The sequence below is a fragment of the Morone saxatilis genome, unplaced genomic scaffold (genome assembly GCF_004916995.1).
Source record: "Morone saxatilis isolate NCDOM2014 unplaced genomic scaffold, NCSU_SB_2.0 Contig15, whole genome shotgun sequence".
NCBI lineage: Eukaryota > Metazoa > Chordata > Actinopteri > Moronidae > Morone > Morone saxatilis.
In genome coordinates this window covers 20,825,280-20,839,116 of record NW_023339707.1, presented here as the reverse complement: position 1 = coordinate 20,839,116, position 13,837 = coordinate 20,825,280, and the positions used below count along the sequence as shown (strand labels likewise).

At 38.1% G+C, this 13,837-nt stretch overlaps 2 protein-coding genes across 2 annotated transcripts in view; both read right to left on the bottom strand.

The window, feature by feature from the left end:
* The window catches only part of plp2 (proteolipid protein 2), a 9,331-nt gene extending 5,462 nt beyond the window's left edge, over positions 1 to 3,869 (bottom strand). Inside the window, exon 1 of the mRNA XM_035656270.1 lies at positions 3,491 to 3,869. Within this exon, the coding sequence (XP_035512163.1) occupies positions 3,491 to 3,589 (99 nt within the window). The 5' untranslated portion in view covers positions 3,590 to 3,869. The remainder of the gene's footprint in view (positions 1 to 3,490) is intronic.
* Positions 3,870 to 6,393: 2,524 nt separating this feature from the next.
* The window catches only part of LOC118324774 (synaptophysin-like), a 15,307-nt gene continuing 7,863 nt past the window's right edge, over positions 6,394 to 13,837 (bottom strand). Inside the window, exons 3-7 of the mRNA XM_035657235.1 lie at positions 12,942 to 13,066; positions 11,651 to 11,849; positions 11,371 to 11,562; positions 10,360 to 10,672; positions 6,394 to 8,508 (exon numbers count right to left, since the gene is read on the bottom strand). Coding sequence (XP_035513128.1) covers positions 10,391 to 10,672; positions 11,371 to 11,562; positions 11,651 to 11,849; positions 12,942 to 13,066 — 798 coding nt within the window. The 3' untranslated portion in view covers positions 6,394 to 8,508; positions 10,360 to 10,390. The remainder of the gene's footprint in view (positions 8,509 to 10,359; positions 10,673 to 11,370; positions 11,563 to 11,650; positions 11,850 to 12,941; positions 13,067 to 13,837) is intronic.

Genomic DNA, 13,837 nt, shown 5'->3' with positions numbered 1-13,837 from the left:
AAAACAATTTCCCCTAGGGGATCAATAAAGTATATCTTCTTCTTCTTCTACTAGACCTTCTTAATTTTAAGGCATGTAAGAAGATTTTACGCATTAGGCCTATTTCTCAGCATTTGGTTCTTCTGTAAAGAAATGTAAATGTAAAGTAAAGTAACTGTTAAATTAATTATCTAATAGAACAATGGCCAAGCGCCAGGGACAAGAAAACATTGATATTGTCAAAAAAGACGTATATATGATTGTTAAAATTGATTTTAAAATATACATATAACAGACAATTTTCCCAAAGTTCCCTAAACAGGGAATAATCAACTCATCTAAATAACAAATTTTACACAAACGTCTTGCAGTTACAAGTTCATTATTTGGTTTAATTGTACAGCTTTGAATATAATAGGAAATATCCATGAAATATGTCACTTAGTCAGGGGTCTTGAGATTATTAAGTGGTAGAAAAAGGGTCCCTTAAGGAAAAAGGTTGGGAACCGCTGCTCTAGATAAACAATCCATGAAATCTTTGGCATATCTGTTGAAAAATGGCTTCAACTCTTCAACATATTGCATACACTTATTATTTTTCCTCTTCTTACTCTGCATTTAATTGGACATATTGTATCAGCATGTGACAAATAAACCTTTGAATCTTAAATCTTCTATAAAACATATAATTAAAGTTAGAATGACATGATAAATTCTGTAGTTACATATAGTCCACTGAACTAAAATTTACACTGGTTTCCTGTGACGAGTCAAATAATTTATACTTGCAACACTTACTAAATAAACTGCACATGATGTGTACTTAAAAAAAAGCACGTCTTGCGCACCGCAATGTTTTATTCTCAGACACAGACATCTCAGTGGCGACCAGTGTCAAATCACTGCAGTCTATATAATACACGCATGATGTAACTGACTCGACACCAGCCCTGCATCTGTCACTGCTGCTTCCCCTCCCCTCATCCACAACTGTTACGCAAACGTGCAGCCAGCCAGAGAGATGCATCAGTAGTTCATGTGTTCTCGAGACTGGCACAGGCTGCCTCTGTAGAGTAGCGGGGTGGTCGAGGCCAAGGCGCTGCACAAAAGAGGCTCTATTCAGGCCGGAGCCGGCTGCTCTGAGGGCAGCGGCTACTGAGGAGGCCGTCACACAGAGAAACACCCACTACACAAGAGTCCCTCAGAACAAGAAAAGGCTGTGAGATGTTGACACCTTTATGTTTTTCACACAGCGGCAGATCTGTTTGCACGGGTCAGCTTTTTAAGATCCCCGGCTAGGACCTATTCACATCAGTATAATAAGCTGCTCTCTTAAACTGACTGGAGGGAAACTGTTGTGAATGCTTGGCTAATTATAGTCACCAGCAACATGAGAGCCAAGAGCTAGTCCGTGGTACAGAGACACACCAAACAGCAACGGTTGCTAGGGAAGTCACTTACATTTTGGGGTGGTTTTTTAGTAGAGCTTGCTTGTGACTCACTAAAGTGTATACCATGTGTGTCGAGAAGGAAAATGTAACGTTTCACCACTCTTCTTCCTCATCGTTTTAACTCATTGCTCAACCTTCATTCTCCTCCCTGTTTTTCTTTCCACCCTTTTTCAAACCTAAAACATGTTTTCCAGCCATAAGACAATGTGATCTTTTTATATTCATAATATTTAAAAAAAAAATGAGGTAGGTGAAAGAGCCGTTCAGCGCATGACTCATCCTGACTTATTACTTATCACTACCGGCTTAACTGTGCTGCATGACAAACTACATGGGTGTGTGATCTGTATGTCAATCTGCAGCTTCATGTATGGTCATGCCTCTGACAGCCAGAATAAAAGAAAAAACTAAATAACTCTGTATTAACTGTAACTTGGCAAGCTGTGGAACCTTGCTGTCAGAGCTGGCTGACAGTGGATAAAGTAAAAAAAAGTTTTATTCTTTCATACTTTTGGTTTATCAGCTGGTATTACCCTCAGAAATCCTGATTGCCAGGAGTTAAACATCGCATTTCCTATTAAATTAGACATAATAAGCAGTAATGACCATTTGTCTTCCTGTTTTACTTCACAGCCCTTTCCCCTGCACTGTAAACTATTTGAGACATCCACCATCAGAGATGACTTCCTTTTAGAGATTTCCAGGCTCCAGTAAAGTTATGTGTGGGTGTGTGTGTGTGTGTGTGGGAGAGAGAGAGCAAACAACAAACTACCAGAGTGTATCAAGTGAAGCATGAAGCTATCTTTTGAATGGCACACTGGAGATGTGTGCTAAGCTATTCACGCATTCTTTGTTCCCAGGAACCAAACTTCACACACAGGCTGGAATTTCCATTACCTCCGAACACGTAACAGTGGGTGGACCACTGACCACCAACATCTGAGAGCCTGCTTTATAATGAGCACATTGAGTTATGAGAGGCAAACCTTTTTTTCTCCCCCCCCCGCCTCAAAATCGGTGATAAAAAGGTGCTTTTTAAAAAACACAGTAGCTACGGTAACAAGCTACTGTGACTTGAGGTATAACTGCATAAGCCTGGTGAGAATATGATGATCATAAGTGAAGACATGCATGTAAAAGTGATTCATGTGTTAAGAGAACAAACCACTGTGAAATGCAAACAAACGCAATCATGTGCAAACAGCGGTCAAGGACAGTATAAATAAAATAAGGTGTTCCCAGACAGGAAGTGGTTGTACACTGCCAGGAAGTGGGACACTTAACACTACACTACACACCCCACTCATTCATTATTAGTCTTAAGTGTTGCTCTGATGTTTCTATTTAAACGTATATATATATATATATGATAACTAGAACCAGATGTGCAAAAACATAACACGAGGGGTGGAAAAAAAGACCTTTATGAGCCCTTATACAACTAGGAATGTGATATACATTGCATTTTCTCCTCTCCATATTTGGGCTACTACTACAAATAGTGCGCAGCCTGTGGTAATAAAGAGAAAAGGAGAATGCCTGACAACAGTCACTGGATCGAGTTAACCCACATGACCTTTCATCTGCCATTAACACTCAGCATTTGGCTCCTTGGTGCCAAATGAGAAAACAGCGGAGCACAAGTGACAGGTGGAAACCCTTAACCTCAGTTCATGATCTCTCACCCCTCTCCCCCACCACCGCCAACCCTCCACCCAACAGACCACATGCTTTTCATTCCCTGACTAGACTTTTAAAAAAGAAAGTGAGAAAAAAACAGCTTTTAAAGAAGAAACTAGAGGATTAGTGACAGAAATTAAAATAAGACATGCTTACATTAGTACATCAGGGCTGGGATAACTCTCTCCTCTATGTAGCCTTTAATAGTAAGAATAATCAATAACAACAATGTAGGCTACATTAACCCACTTTAATATCCATTAAATATTCATTGGCTGCAGGCTGCTTAAACACACAACATACACAACAACAGTGTGAGCAATACAGGGCTGCACAGAAGCTAAAAGTTACATGGTAGCTGCCCAGGTCAGTGAACTTACTATTTCTGCTGCCAGAATAAACCCTTTTGGGGTCCTCACGTAACTTTTCAGCTTCTCCAGGCAGTTCGCACCGGGGCTGGACGCGGTTGTATCAGCCATTCTGTGATAATAACTAACTTATTATAGCGACAGTATGCTGTATTAGAGCCTTATCGCCAGCAGCAGACGAACAGCGTTTGAATATACAAACTTGTTTTGATAAGTTTGGTGAAGAATAGTCCCAGTGTTGGCTGCTTCTCGCCCTTTTTTTGTGTTTTCTTCTTCCTCCTGTCTGATGAATGTCTGGTGAAAAGTGTCGGTGAAATAAACCCCGGTGGAGCTCAGTCACGACCACGGTAGCTCTGCAGGAACTGTGCTTCTGGAGAAGGAGGAGGGAGGAGCTGAGGAGCTGACAGCGGGGCGTTGGCTTTCACTTTTCTCGGGGGAGAGCTGCTCTCATGCTGCCTTCAGGGGCTCCTCGGAAACTTTTGTTAAGACCTGTTGCAAAAGCAACACTGGTGGGTAGTAAGTGTTATTCCTTCAAGTAATGTACTTAAATACTGGTTTGAAGCACTTTACTTGAGTAATAGAAATTGAATTCCCCAAGAGAGGTGGTAGTTACTCTAATACTTCATTTTCTTCTCCTTCCTCTTCTTTTTCTTCTTCTTCTTCCTCTGCTTGTTTTACTTTACACTTAGACTCCTCTACAGTACAGTTCAGGGCAGAAAAGGTACTTTTTACTCATTTAGCTTCAGTATAATAATTAAATTAGCTCCACATTTAGAAGCTTCAGTATTAAATTGATCTGCACTTTAATGCATTATAACCATAATGTGATAATATGAAAGGCCTATACATTATTCTTTTACTTTTGGTAATTTAAGTGTATTTTTATGCTAATACTTTTGTACTATGTATGTTTTTTTTATCTGTTTGATTCTATATTATTCTAATATTTTACCTTGCTTGAATCCTTTTAAATCCTATTTGTGCCTGTCTTTTAACATTGACTTGTGTTTCTTTTACATCTTGTCCTAATGCCTTTATGTTGTGTGTAAAGCACTTTGAATTGCCTTGTTAAAGCTCCAGCTCGATCTGCTACAACAATAAAATGCTACTTACACACTGATGCATCTGTATCATCTCTCATAATGTAATGTTTAATAATTTATCGCTCATAATGCCCTATTTTCCACAAAATGTATTTTTACAGTTAAATATTTTAAATATTTATAAGGATCTGAGTACTTTTCACACCACTTGTGCTAAGTATTAGTCGAAAATTGTACAAAAGTAAAAGCACACCTTATGCCGGATGGTCCCTTTCAGAGTGTTATATGATTATTATGTTATATAATGGAAGACAATTATTGATACATTCATGTGTAAGTAGCATTTTAATGTTGTAGCTGGTCGAGAGGCAAACTCCTACTAGGTAAAAGATATGAGTCATGTGAGAAGAAATGTTGTCATCATTCAAGTCACTTTGACCATCAGTTGTTACTCATTAACTCTTCAACCGTTCTAAATCAGTCATTCCTGCATGATATCTCTTACTGTTGTAGCTCAGTACTTTCCCTTTAATGCTACTTACAGCCCTACTTCTACTTCTCTTTATTTCAGAGGTTAACTCCACTGCGTTTATTTCAAAGCTGTAGTCACAAGTTACTTTTTAGATAAAGATTTTTACACACAAAATGATCAGTTTATAAAATATGTTGCATTGTTATAGATTAAAACGCCTAAAAGTACATAGGGTGGTTAAAATAGGCCACTACAACTTGAAAATCAACTGCTGCTTAGTTAATGCATCAGTAATTATGTTCAGAGCAACACATTATAACACTGATGGGGCCATTCTGGAGTATTTTTACCTTTTTAAGTGGAATTTATTAAAGTACAACTTTAAAGAACCTTTGCAGGACTTTTACTTGTAATGGAGTATTTACTGTATGTAGTGAGGTACTACTACTGTCAATAAAGTAAATTCTCTTAATACTCTGGCCACTATTGTTCATGATACAAGCAGTTGTTTGTACTCCTTCAACTAAAAATGGTAAAATTTCCAATAGTTTTGAAGGCATCATATCCTAATTGGTGTGCAGATTTCCAAGTCAGTCCTGGTTGTGATTTAGTATTTAGTATGAGACACAGCTGGTTATAAATGGCTTAGATACAGATTGTTAATTTAAACATACAATGAGAGGTTTTAATAAGAAACTTATTTTAAAATGAATCATCATCTTTGTGTGCACAGGTCAAAGTATTATATTATAGTATAACATGTGATCATCATAAATTTTATACTTTTATCATATCGATTGTGAGATCTCTGTTGAAACAGTTCCCACACCCTGATAGCCAATTAAAAACAATTATCTTATAAGCTTAGAATCAGTTATGCACCACTACTGCTCCTACGGTGCATTTTGCAGTGGTAATGCACTCTGTTTATCTCTTAAATCTTCTTCCTTGCCTTATTTATACGGACAAGTCTTTTAAAATTAAGAAATAGTAGTTCTCATATAACAAGGGGAAGTAAACAGAGGAAACCACTTCAGTCGGTACCTTCCTCCGACCACTAGGGAGTGCAATGCAGAGTCCTCACCAAAACCACAGACTGGGTGAAACCCTGGGTCAAATTATAACCTGCATACTGGCCCGCAGCCTGCCTGAAATGGTGTATAAAAGATATATAGGCCTGCCATTGAAATATCTAAACATCTGCATTTTAGAAACCGCAGGCTACTGTCACTAAATAGACTAACCTTGTTTATGTCACCTTAATCTGTGCTGCTTTGCTAGGTTTTAAACACCATTTTTCGAGAATAGTGGGGGTTTTGAACCATACTTTTAACAAACCCAACTCAACCAAGTAAAGACAAGCAACTCCTATGAACAGAAGTACACATCTTAACCTTCAACAGAATAATTTCAAGTTTATTTCATTTTGTTTCACATGGATCCCATATAATAAGAATACAGCAGAATTCTGGAGAGTCTTGGATATTTTTTTTCTCTGACTTATCATTATCATAAATACTAATATGAATACATCATACACAATAAACACAGCACTATCCAAAGGCGTAGAGAGTACCACAAGACATCATTCACCACTAACAACAGAGTATATTTCATTTCAGCATATTTATAAGAGCTACAGTGAAAGAGAGAAAGAAACAGAGGTGGGGGGCCACTAGAGGAAGAGAGAAAGCCAGGTGCTTCTACACCGCCTGAATCAAATAACCCTGATTTAAAAGAAATGAGTCCAAGGCTGTGCAATGGATCGATACACTGGAGATGGACAACAATTCATTGGGATGAGGACTGTGGAAGCAAAAACTACCAATCAAGACACATTTCTTACCATTTGGCAAACATGATCTTGTATATCCAAACAGAGGATTGGCAGTAGGAGAGGTGTATTTATATCTGGAAAGAAGTAATTATTGCAGCACATACTTTGTGCTTCGAGTAGAATATAGCAGAGCTGCTGTATGTGCTGTGCAGTAACCACTATGGGGGATCAAACACACCACGGTATTACTGTGTAGTCTAACTTTCCTGCAGCTTTGAGCCTCAGTCCCTTATATATGTTTAGAGATGCTTTAGGATATAAGGATGCATGCAGTAAATTTGCTTGCCTTCAGAGAGAGAAGAGACAAAGAAGGATTGAGGATGCAGGAGAAGTATATATGGAGACATACTGTTCAGACGGCCGCATAATAATATGTGTTTACTATGGCATAACTATGGTCTTCAAAGTGTAATATACTTGATTTGATCATTTACCTACAGTTCATGTTAATGTGAGTATGGATGCCACTGATTACAGTGTGATAGAAACACCAGTTAAAAAACTATATGACTCTGTCTTACAACTTTCTGGACCACATAAAAGGCGATCAAAACAGGACGAGGTTCATTGACAACATTTGTTTGATGCCATTACATAAATCCAAACGAATAAACAAACACACGTTGCTAAAACTGTTGTTCACTGCCCTGATTCACAATTTTCATACTGACAGCACACTACAGCAGTTTTGGAAATAGCACGGCAAATATGAGATGCTACCATGCTCACTAATTTTCTTAACCCTATGCATCTTTTGATTTCATGTGTCAGGATGTAAAATATTCTGTTTTACAAGAGTTCATCCTTGCTTGACAGCGATATTTGATGGAAATATATATATAAAAACATAAATAAAGTTGAAACAACCAACGTAAAACCCACTGTTATCATCTATTCAGTTATTACCAAACACCACTTTTTCTCTGCTCTTTTTATATAGATAATTCTCTTCTTTAATTATTTTCCATAATATTTTCAGGAGCCTTTACCCTGTTTCTTAAATCAGTAATGCTGATCAAATGAAAAACACATAATGAGAAAATTAAAAAAAAGAAGTTAATAGATTCTGAGATAAAAAAATTATTGTGGTATGAATAATTTAAGGGAATTGAAGGGCAAAGGCTAAACTAGGTGAGCTCCTAAACAGAACCAAAGTAAATGCAATTGAATAACTCTGTGCTCAACATTTGTTGTATAACAACTTCTATGGAGTGCACAATTATCCAACTGTGTACATATAATCATATATATCAGCATGTTGATATTTACACAGCACAGACAAATACATTCTCCCAAGTTAAATATTACTACAATTTTTTTTTTCATAAATGTAAGTCTTTTCCATTATAAGATTTCTCTTAAATGTTCGTCAACGAATATTTTGGTATTTGTATTCAAGTTTTTCTCGTATAACCAAACAGACAATCCTCTGTTGTCTTCTACAGTTAAATACATCACGAGAATAAACATCATGTTACAGCAAAGACCCATTTCCCTCTTTTTTTCCCCCCCACATTCTGCTCCCCAGTGGTTCTTCCCTTCCCAGGCCCCACCAGTTTCTGCCCTCCATGCCTCTCTCCCTCCGCCTGTCAACTCACAGATACACAAACAGACAAACAGAGGAGTGTGGAAATGCAGGTGGTGGTCAAGAGCCACTCTCCAAAATCACAAGGTCACCCTGGGTAGAAGGAAAAAGGTAGAGAAGCGAGAGGGAAGGAAAATGTTAAACAAACAGCAGACGCAGGATTACATGTTGAATATGTAAACAAAGCTGAGGCTCAACAAATATGGGAAAATAAAATACGTCTTATCCCCCCTTTTCCACTTGATATAAAGATGACTGAGGTCATAAAAGAAGACAATATTTAGTCAAACTGCAGGAATTCATAGAGAGAAATAAAGGTTGTTAAAAACAGGTTGAGTGCACAGGCTGGACAAGATCATAGTTAGTGAAGTGTAGTGTAGTCGGTGCAGTATCATAGACTGCTTTTATACACCATCGATCTACACCACGCAGTGTCATGTTCCTTTCACCTTTGCTACTAAACATAAACATACATCTGTGTCAATGAACCATTATTGTCATCTTTCTGGAGAGGACATTCAATTGGTTGTCAGGAACATATAAATATGGGTTGTTTTTAAGGGATAGGTTCACATTTTTTCAAGTCTAAGAATACTTGAATGGCCATATGATCATTTAAAGTTAATGACTGTGATTTTTCATCCTGGGTACACTGACCATTATAAGATCATGATTCCAGACAGTATATAAGGGAAGGGGCACAAAATACTCAAAAATATTTTTTTCTATAACTGATAACTGATTTTTGGCCATTTGAAGACTGGAAACAAGTTGTGAACAGACACATTTTCACCTTTTCAACTTAATATGGCAAAATTAAAAGCAAAAAATGTTTATTATTTATGCATCCAGCAGTTACATTATCATTATCATTCAGTTGAGTTTTTGATCACCTGATGAACGTAAGTCCAATATTCATTCACTTTTAGTTTTTGAACCCAACCAACTCCTGATGGAAATAACTGTCTCTTTAACTGCTAAATGCTTCATTGAGTTCACAAGCATAGCAGGTAGTGTACAGTGGGTTTTTAGAGCTTTATGTTTAAAACAACAATATGAGTATGGTGAGAACGAAAAGTCAAAACAGTTATGGACCAAACAGCTAAACAATGAACTCAAACTCACTATAAAGCTCCTTAAAGCTGATGGGGGCTGCAGATTCAGGTTATAGTTCTTTGTAGATTCATCACAAATGTTGTTTTCACGTTATCATTTGATACATTGTTATAGAAATATTGATTCTAGCCACTTTAAGTTGAAATGACTCATATAAGGCTTCAGTAGTAACAAGTTAGACAAGTCAAGTGCGTATCTTCCAACTTATGGTTCTGTATTTTTAGTACAGAAGTCCTTTTTTGTGTTTCCTCAGACACATGGCATAGTAACAAAAAACAGGGGATTTTGTATCATAAAGACGTTGGAAGATCTTAACTTTATTTGGCTAACTCAGACTACTTTAGACTCACAGGATTTGTGTTCTTCTATAAATACACAAAAGTGTGCAGCTGAGATTGTAGGAATTGTTGTTTTCTTTGCCACTGTCAATCAAAAACACAGCTTTTTAGTGGTTACGGTGCATCTTAATGTATTTCAGGAGAACAAAGAGGATTGGCAGAAGATAGCGATATCTGGTTTTGTGAAAATGTATGTTTGTGTGTCATCTGCATAGAGGTAGAACTCCACCCATATTTTCTGATCACATGCCCGAGAAATAACAAGCAAAAGGCAGCTTCTTAACTAAAATATTGACATTAATGTTAGGTTGATGCCCAGCAGGTATCACTGTAAGCATCATAAATACTGCCATTACACAATGACCCTTTAAATTGTGTTTACAATTAAAGATTCGCTCAGATAATTACCCCAGAGACATACAATAATGTGATCTATTTAACTTATTTTAAGCAGTACACATACAAACATATTACATAGGTTGACACTCACCATCTTTCAGCTGTTGTTTGGCTGGACAGGCTCACATCTGATTAGAGTAGGAGGTGGGCTGCTGCTCATAGCCCTGGCTGTAACCTCCGTCCTCATTGTAGCCTCCCTGCTGGCCGTACTCTGGCTGATACCCTCCCTGGGAGCCAGCGTAGGGGTCCTGCTGACCATAGCCTGCCTGGCCCAAGGAATCGGGGGCGGGCTGCTTTTCCTGTGATGGGACGTATGTTCCAGAGAAGGCAGCCATCAAGCCAGTCTCCTTGAACACAAACCACAGGTTTCCTATCCACAGGATCAGGTTGATGAAGCCAAAAGCCTGTGAATGAGAGAGGTGTTTAGAGATATGCGTCTGTTGTAGTAATGCATTTTCTCTGTTCTCATATGAACTCTTCATATAGTTTCATCAATATAAAGCATTATGGTTATCGCCATTATGGTTTGTTGGAGCCAGCAGATGTAGTGCTCACTGGCTGCGCAGTTGACTTTTCCTTACTGGGAAAGAATGACGACTCAACTGGTCACACATAATCTCGTATTACAGCTAAACAGTACACTAAAATATGTTTGTGAATACATTTTAAGTGAGAAATAGGCAAGGCAGTGACAGAATCTTGATTTGTATTTGATCAACACTGCCTAATTTGACAGTTTGATCTGAGTTTGGTGCACTGCGCTGGACGGATTCACTGAGAATTACTTGTCAGTTTTAAGTTAGCAACACCTTAAAGCATACTCTGATTTATCGTCTTGTTTTACTCTAAATTGGACCATTATTTATAAAATTAACATAATGTTGCATGGAAGAATACTTGAAACTAGCAATTGAGACCATAAACTCATTAGGACATTATTTATTGAGCTAATAAATCAGGTGAGAAGTTGGGTAATTGTCTGAGACTGTATGGTATCGCTTATTGCAGCCAATGGAGATGCCCTCTGCTGGCCATTGCATAGAATGCAAGTTTAAGACACTTCCACGTTGGCTTCACCTTAAAGACTCGATCTGGAACCTACCACAGAGGTGTTCAGGCCGGAAACCTTGGGGTCGTGGATCTCACGGCAGCGATTCTCTGGTTCTTCACAGGCCGCAATGAGAGTGATGACCCTCTCTGGATCCGTGGCTGTTTTCACATCTGACAGGCCTTTAGCCCAAGCACATGAGGACACCAGCCACATGAAGGCAAATACCGCCGTCACAACAAGGTCCTGGTGATCAACAAGACAGCACTTTTACTACCAACAGCCACAACTAGATATTAATTGTAGCACCAGTTTAAGGACTTGTAGGACTCACAATCTTGGCCCCCTTGTTGTTTTCACGGTACTTCTCCAGTATGAAACAGTACACAGCGAGAGCTGCCATAGAGTAGAGGAAGGAAAAGACAGCGATGGTGACAAAGAACTCAGCTGAGGAGGAGTAGTCCCCGACCAGGAATAGACGTTCGGGTTTCCCTTCCTTACAGGTGGGTGCATCAAAGTAAACCTGATGGAGCCTAAGAACAGAAGAGAGAAAGAGAGAGTAATTAAAGAGTGAAAGAAGATCTAACAAAAAGGTAAATGGTGACACAGTTCTCAAATGTGAAACACCTGGTGATATCACGGATTGATTTCAGATTTTTTACAGTTTTCATTTATTATTTAAGGTTGTGTAGACATGATCAATGCAATCAATAACATAATACTGCTGAGGACAATATTTTAAAGGAGTAGTTTGACATTTTTGGAAAATTTGCATTCACTTTCTTGCCAACAGTTAGCTGAGAGAATAAGACCTACTTTGGTGTCTGTTAAATATGACCTTAGTAAGACCTTAGCTTAGCTTAGCATTAAGACTGGAAACAGTTAGCCCTACTCCTAGCACCTACCAGCACCTTTAAAGCTCCCTAATTAACACCTTATAGTTATTTAATTTGTATAAATACCGAAGTTTAGTGTTTGTGGGTTGTACAGGGGTTTGTGCTAGACTACAGGAAGTCCCAGTTAAGTCTTCAATCTACAACTTGTTTTTATTCTTTAGTAGGCTTTAGTTTTTGTTGGTTTTTACTTTAGAACAAAGCAATTTTCACCTATCTCTAACCTTTAAAACGAGCTACGGTCACCTACCTGCTATATATATATAGCATACAGAAAAGAGCAGGATTGATCTTCTCATCTAACTCTTGGCAAGAAATGTGTGTGAATCAACCAAAATGTTGAACTGTTCCTTTAACCAAAGGCATTTTTCATGGAAAATGTCCTATTATAATCCCTCTGATTGGCTAATAAGCTTGTTAACTAAGATAATGATTGTGTATATTAGGAATATAGGCCTATATTTGCTAATTCCATGTTTATATTTTATATATAATAAGAAATAGATATTTATATGATATAATTTATAAGAAATGCCACTTTATGTTCTAAAATTGTACAGGGTTGGAATGAATCAAATCATAAAAACCTGATTTCAAAATTGAATCTTACTTGTGCTATAATGTACAGACTTTACCATCTATAACATCAACTGTTTGATGAGGGATTTATTTTGATTTGCGTGCACGATTTATAAGAGCCCCACAGTAACTTGTGAATGACAGAATACATACCTGAACGGATATTCAAATTCTACTTCAATGCCTAGGTCACTCTCGGACCGGTTTTTACACTCCACACTCATCTTGAACATGCCAGAGTAACTGCCACATGTTGAGAAAGCGAAGATTGCAAAAATCTGCGAGAGAAAGAAGAAAGAAAAGACAAGTTGAAAATCTGACCACTCACTTAGTGATTTTTGACATCTCACACAGACTAAACATTGAATACACAGTAAGTACTTATTTCAAATCAAACACATTTTCCTCAGTATATACTGTAATCAGGAGTGGTATAGTTCAGATTATGTAACCGTGTAAACAAAGAGCTCACTGTAAAACAAGTGACAACTCAAAGCAGCAGACTGTGTTTTCACCAGCTGCAATCTCAAGCAGGACTGATGCTCCACCGATCGTGGCAAGTTGCACAAATGTACTGCAAATGCACACAGAGTGCAAATCAATGCAGCGTTATCACTAGGTTACACAGCAAGGGCTGCACCTGTTGCCATGGTTACCATTACAAGTGCAGCTTTTCTGTGGACGTTTCTATAGTATTTTGTGGTACAACAGTGATTGTGCATTAGTTCGGGGTCTGTTCCTTTAGGTACACACACAATTCAGTGCAGCTCACATTTACAGTCACGTAAAGTAAACGGCACAAACAGACATGCGTGGAGATAATCTCACGCTCTCACACACAGCAGATTAGACAAATCAGACTATTTTTACCACACCCTCCCTATGCTGTGGGACAGATCCGATTGGATGGAAAATCCAACTATTAATCTGACTGAGGTGCTCTACCATCTGTCGACAAATACTGAGCTATTGCAAAGCCAGTCACAACACACACACACACACACACACATACACACAAGTGAACCCACACAGGCTCACACACACACACA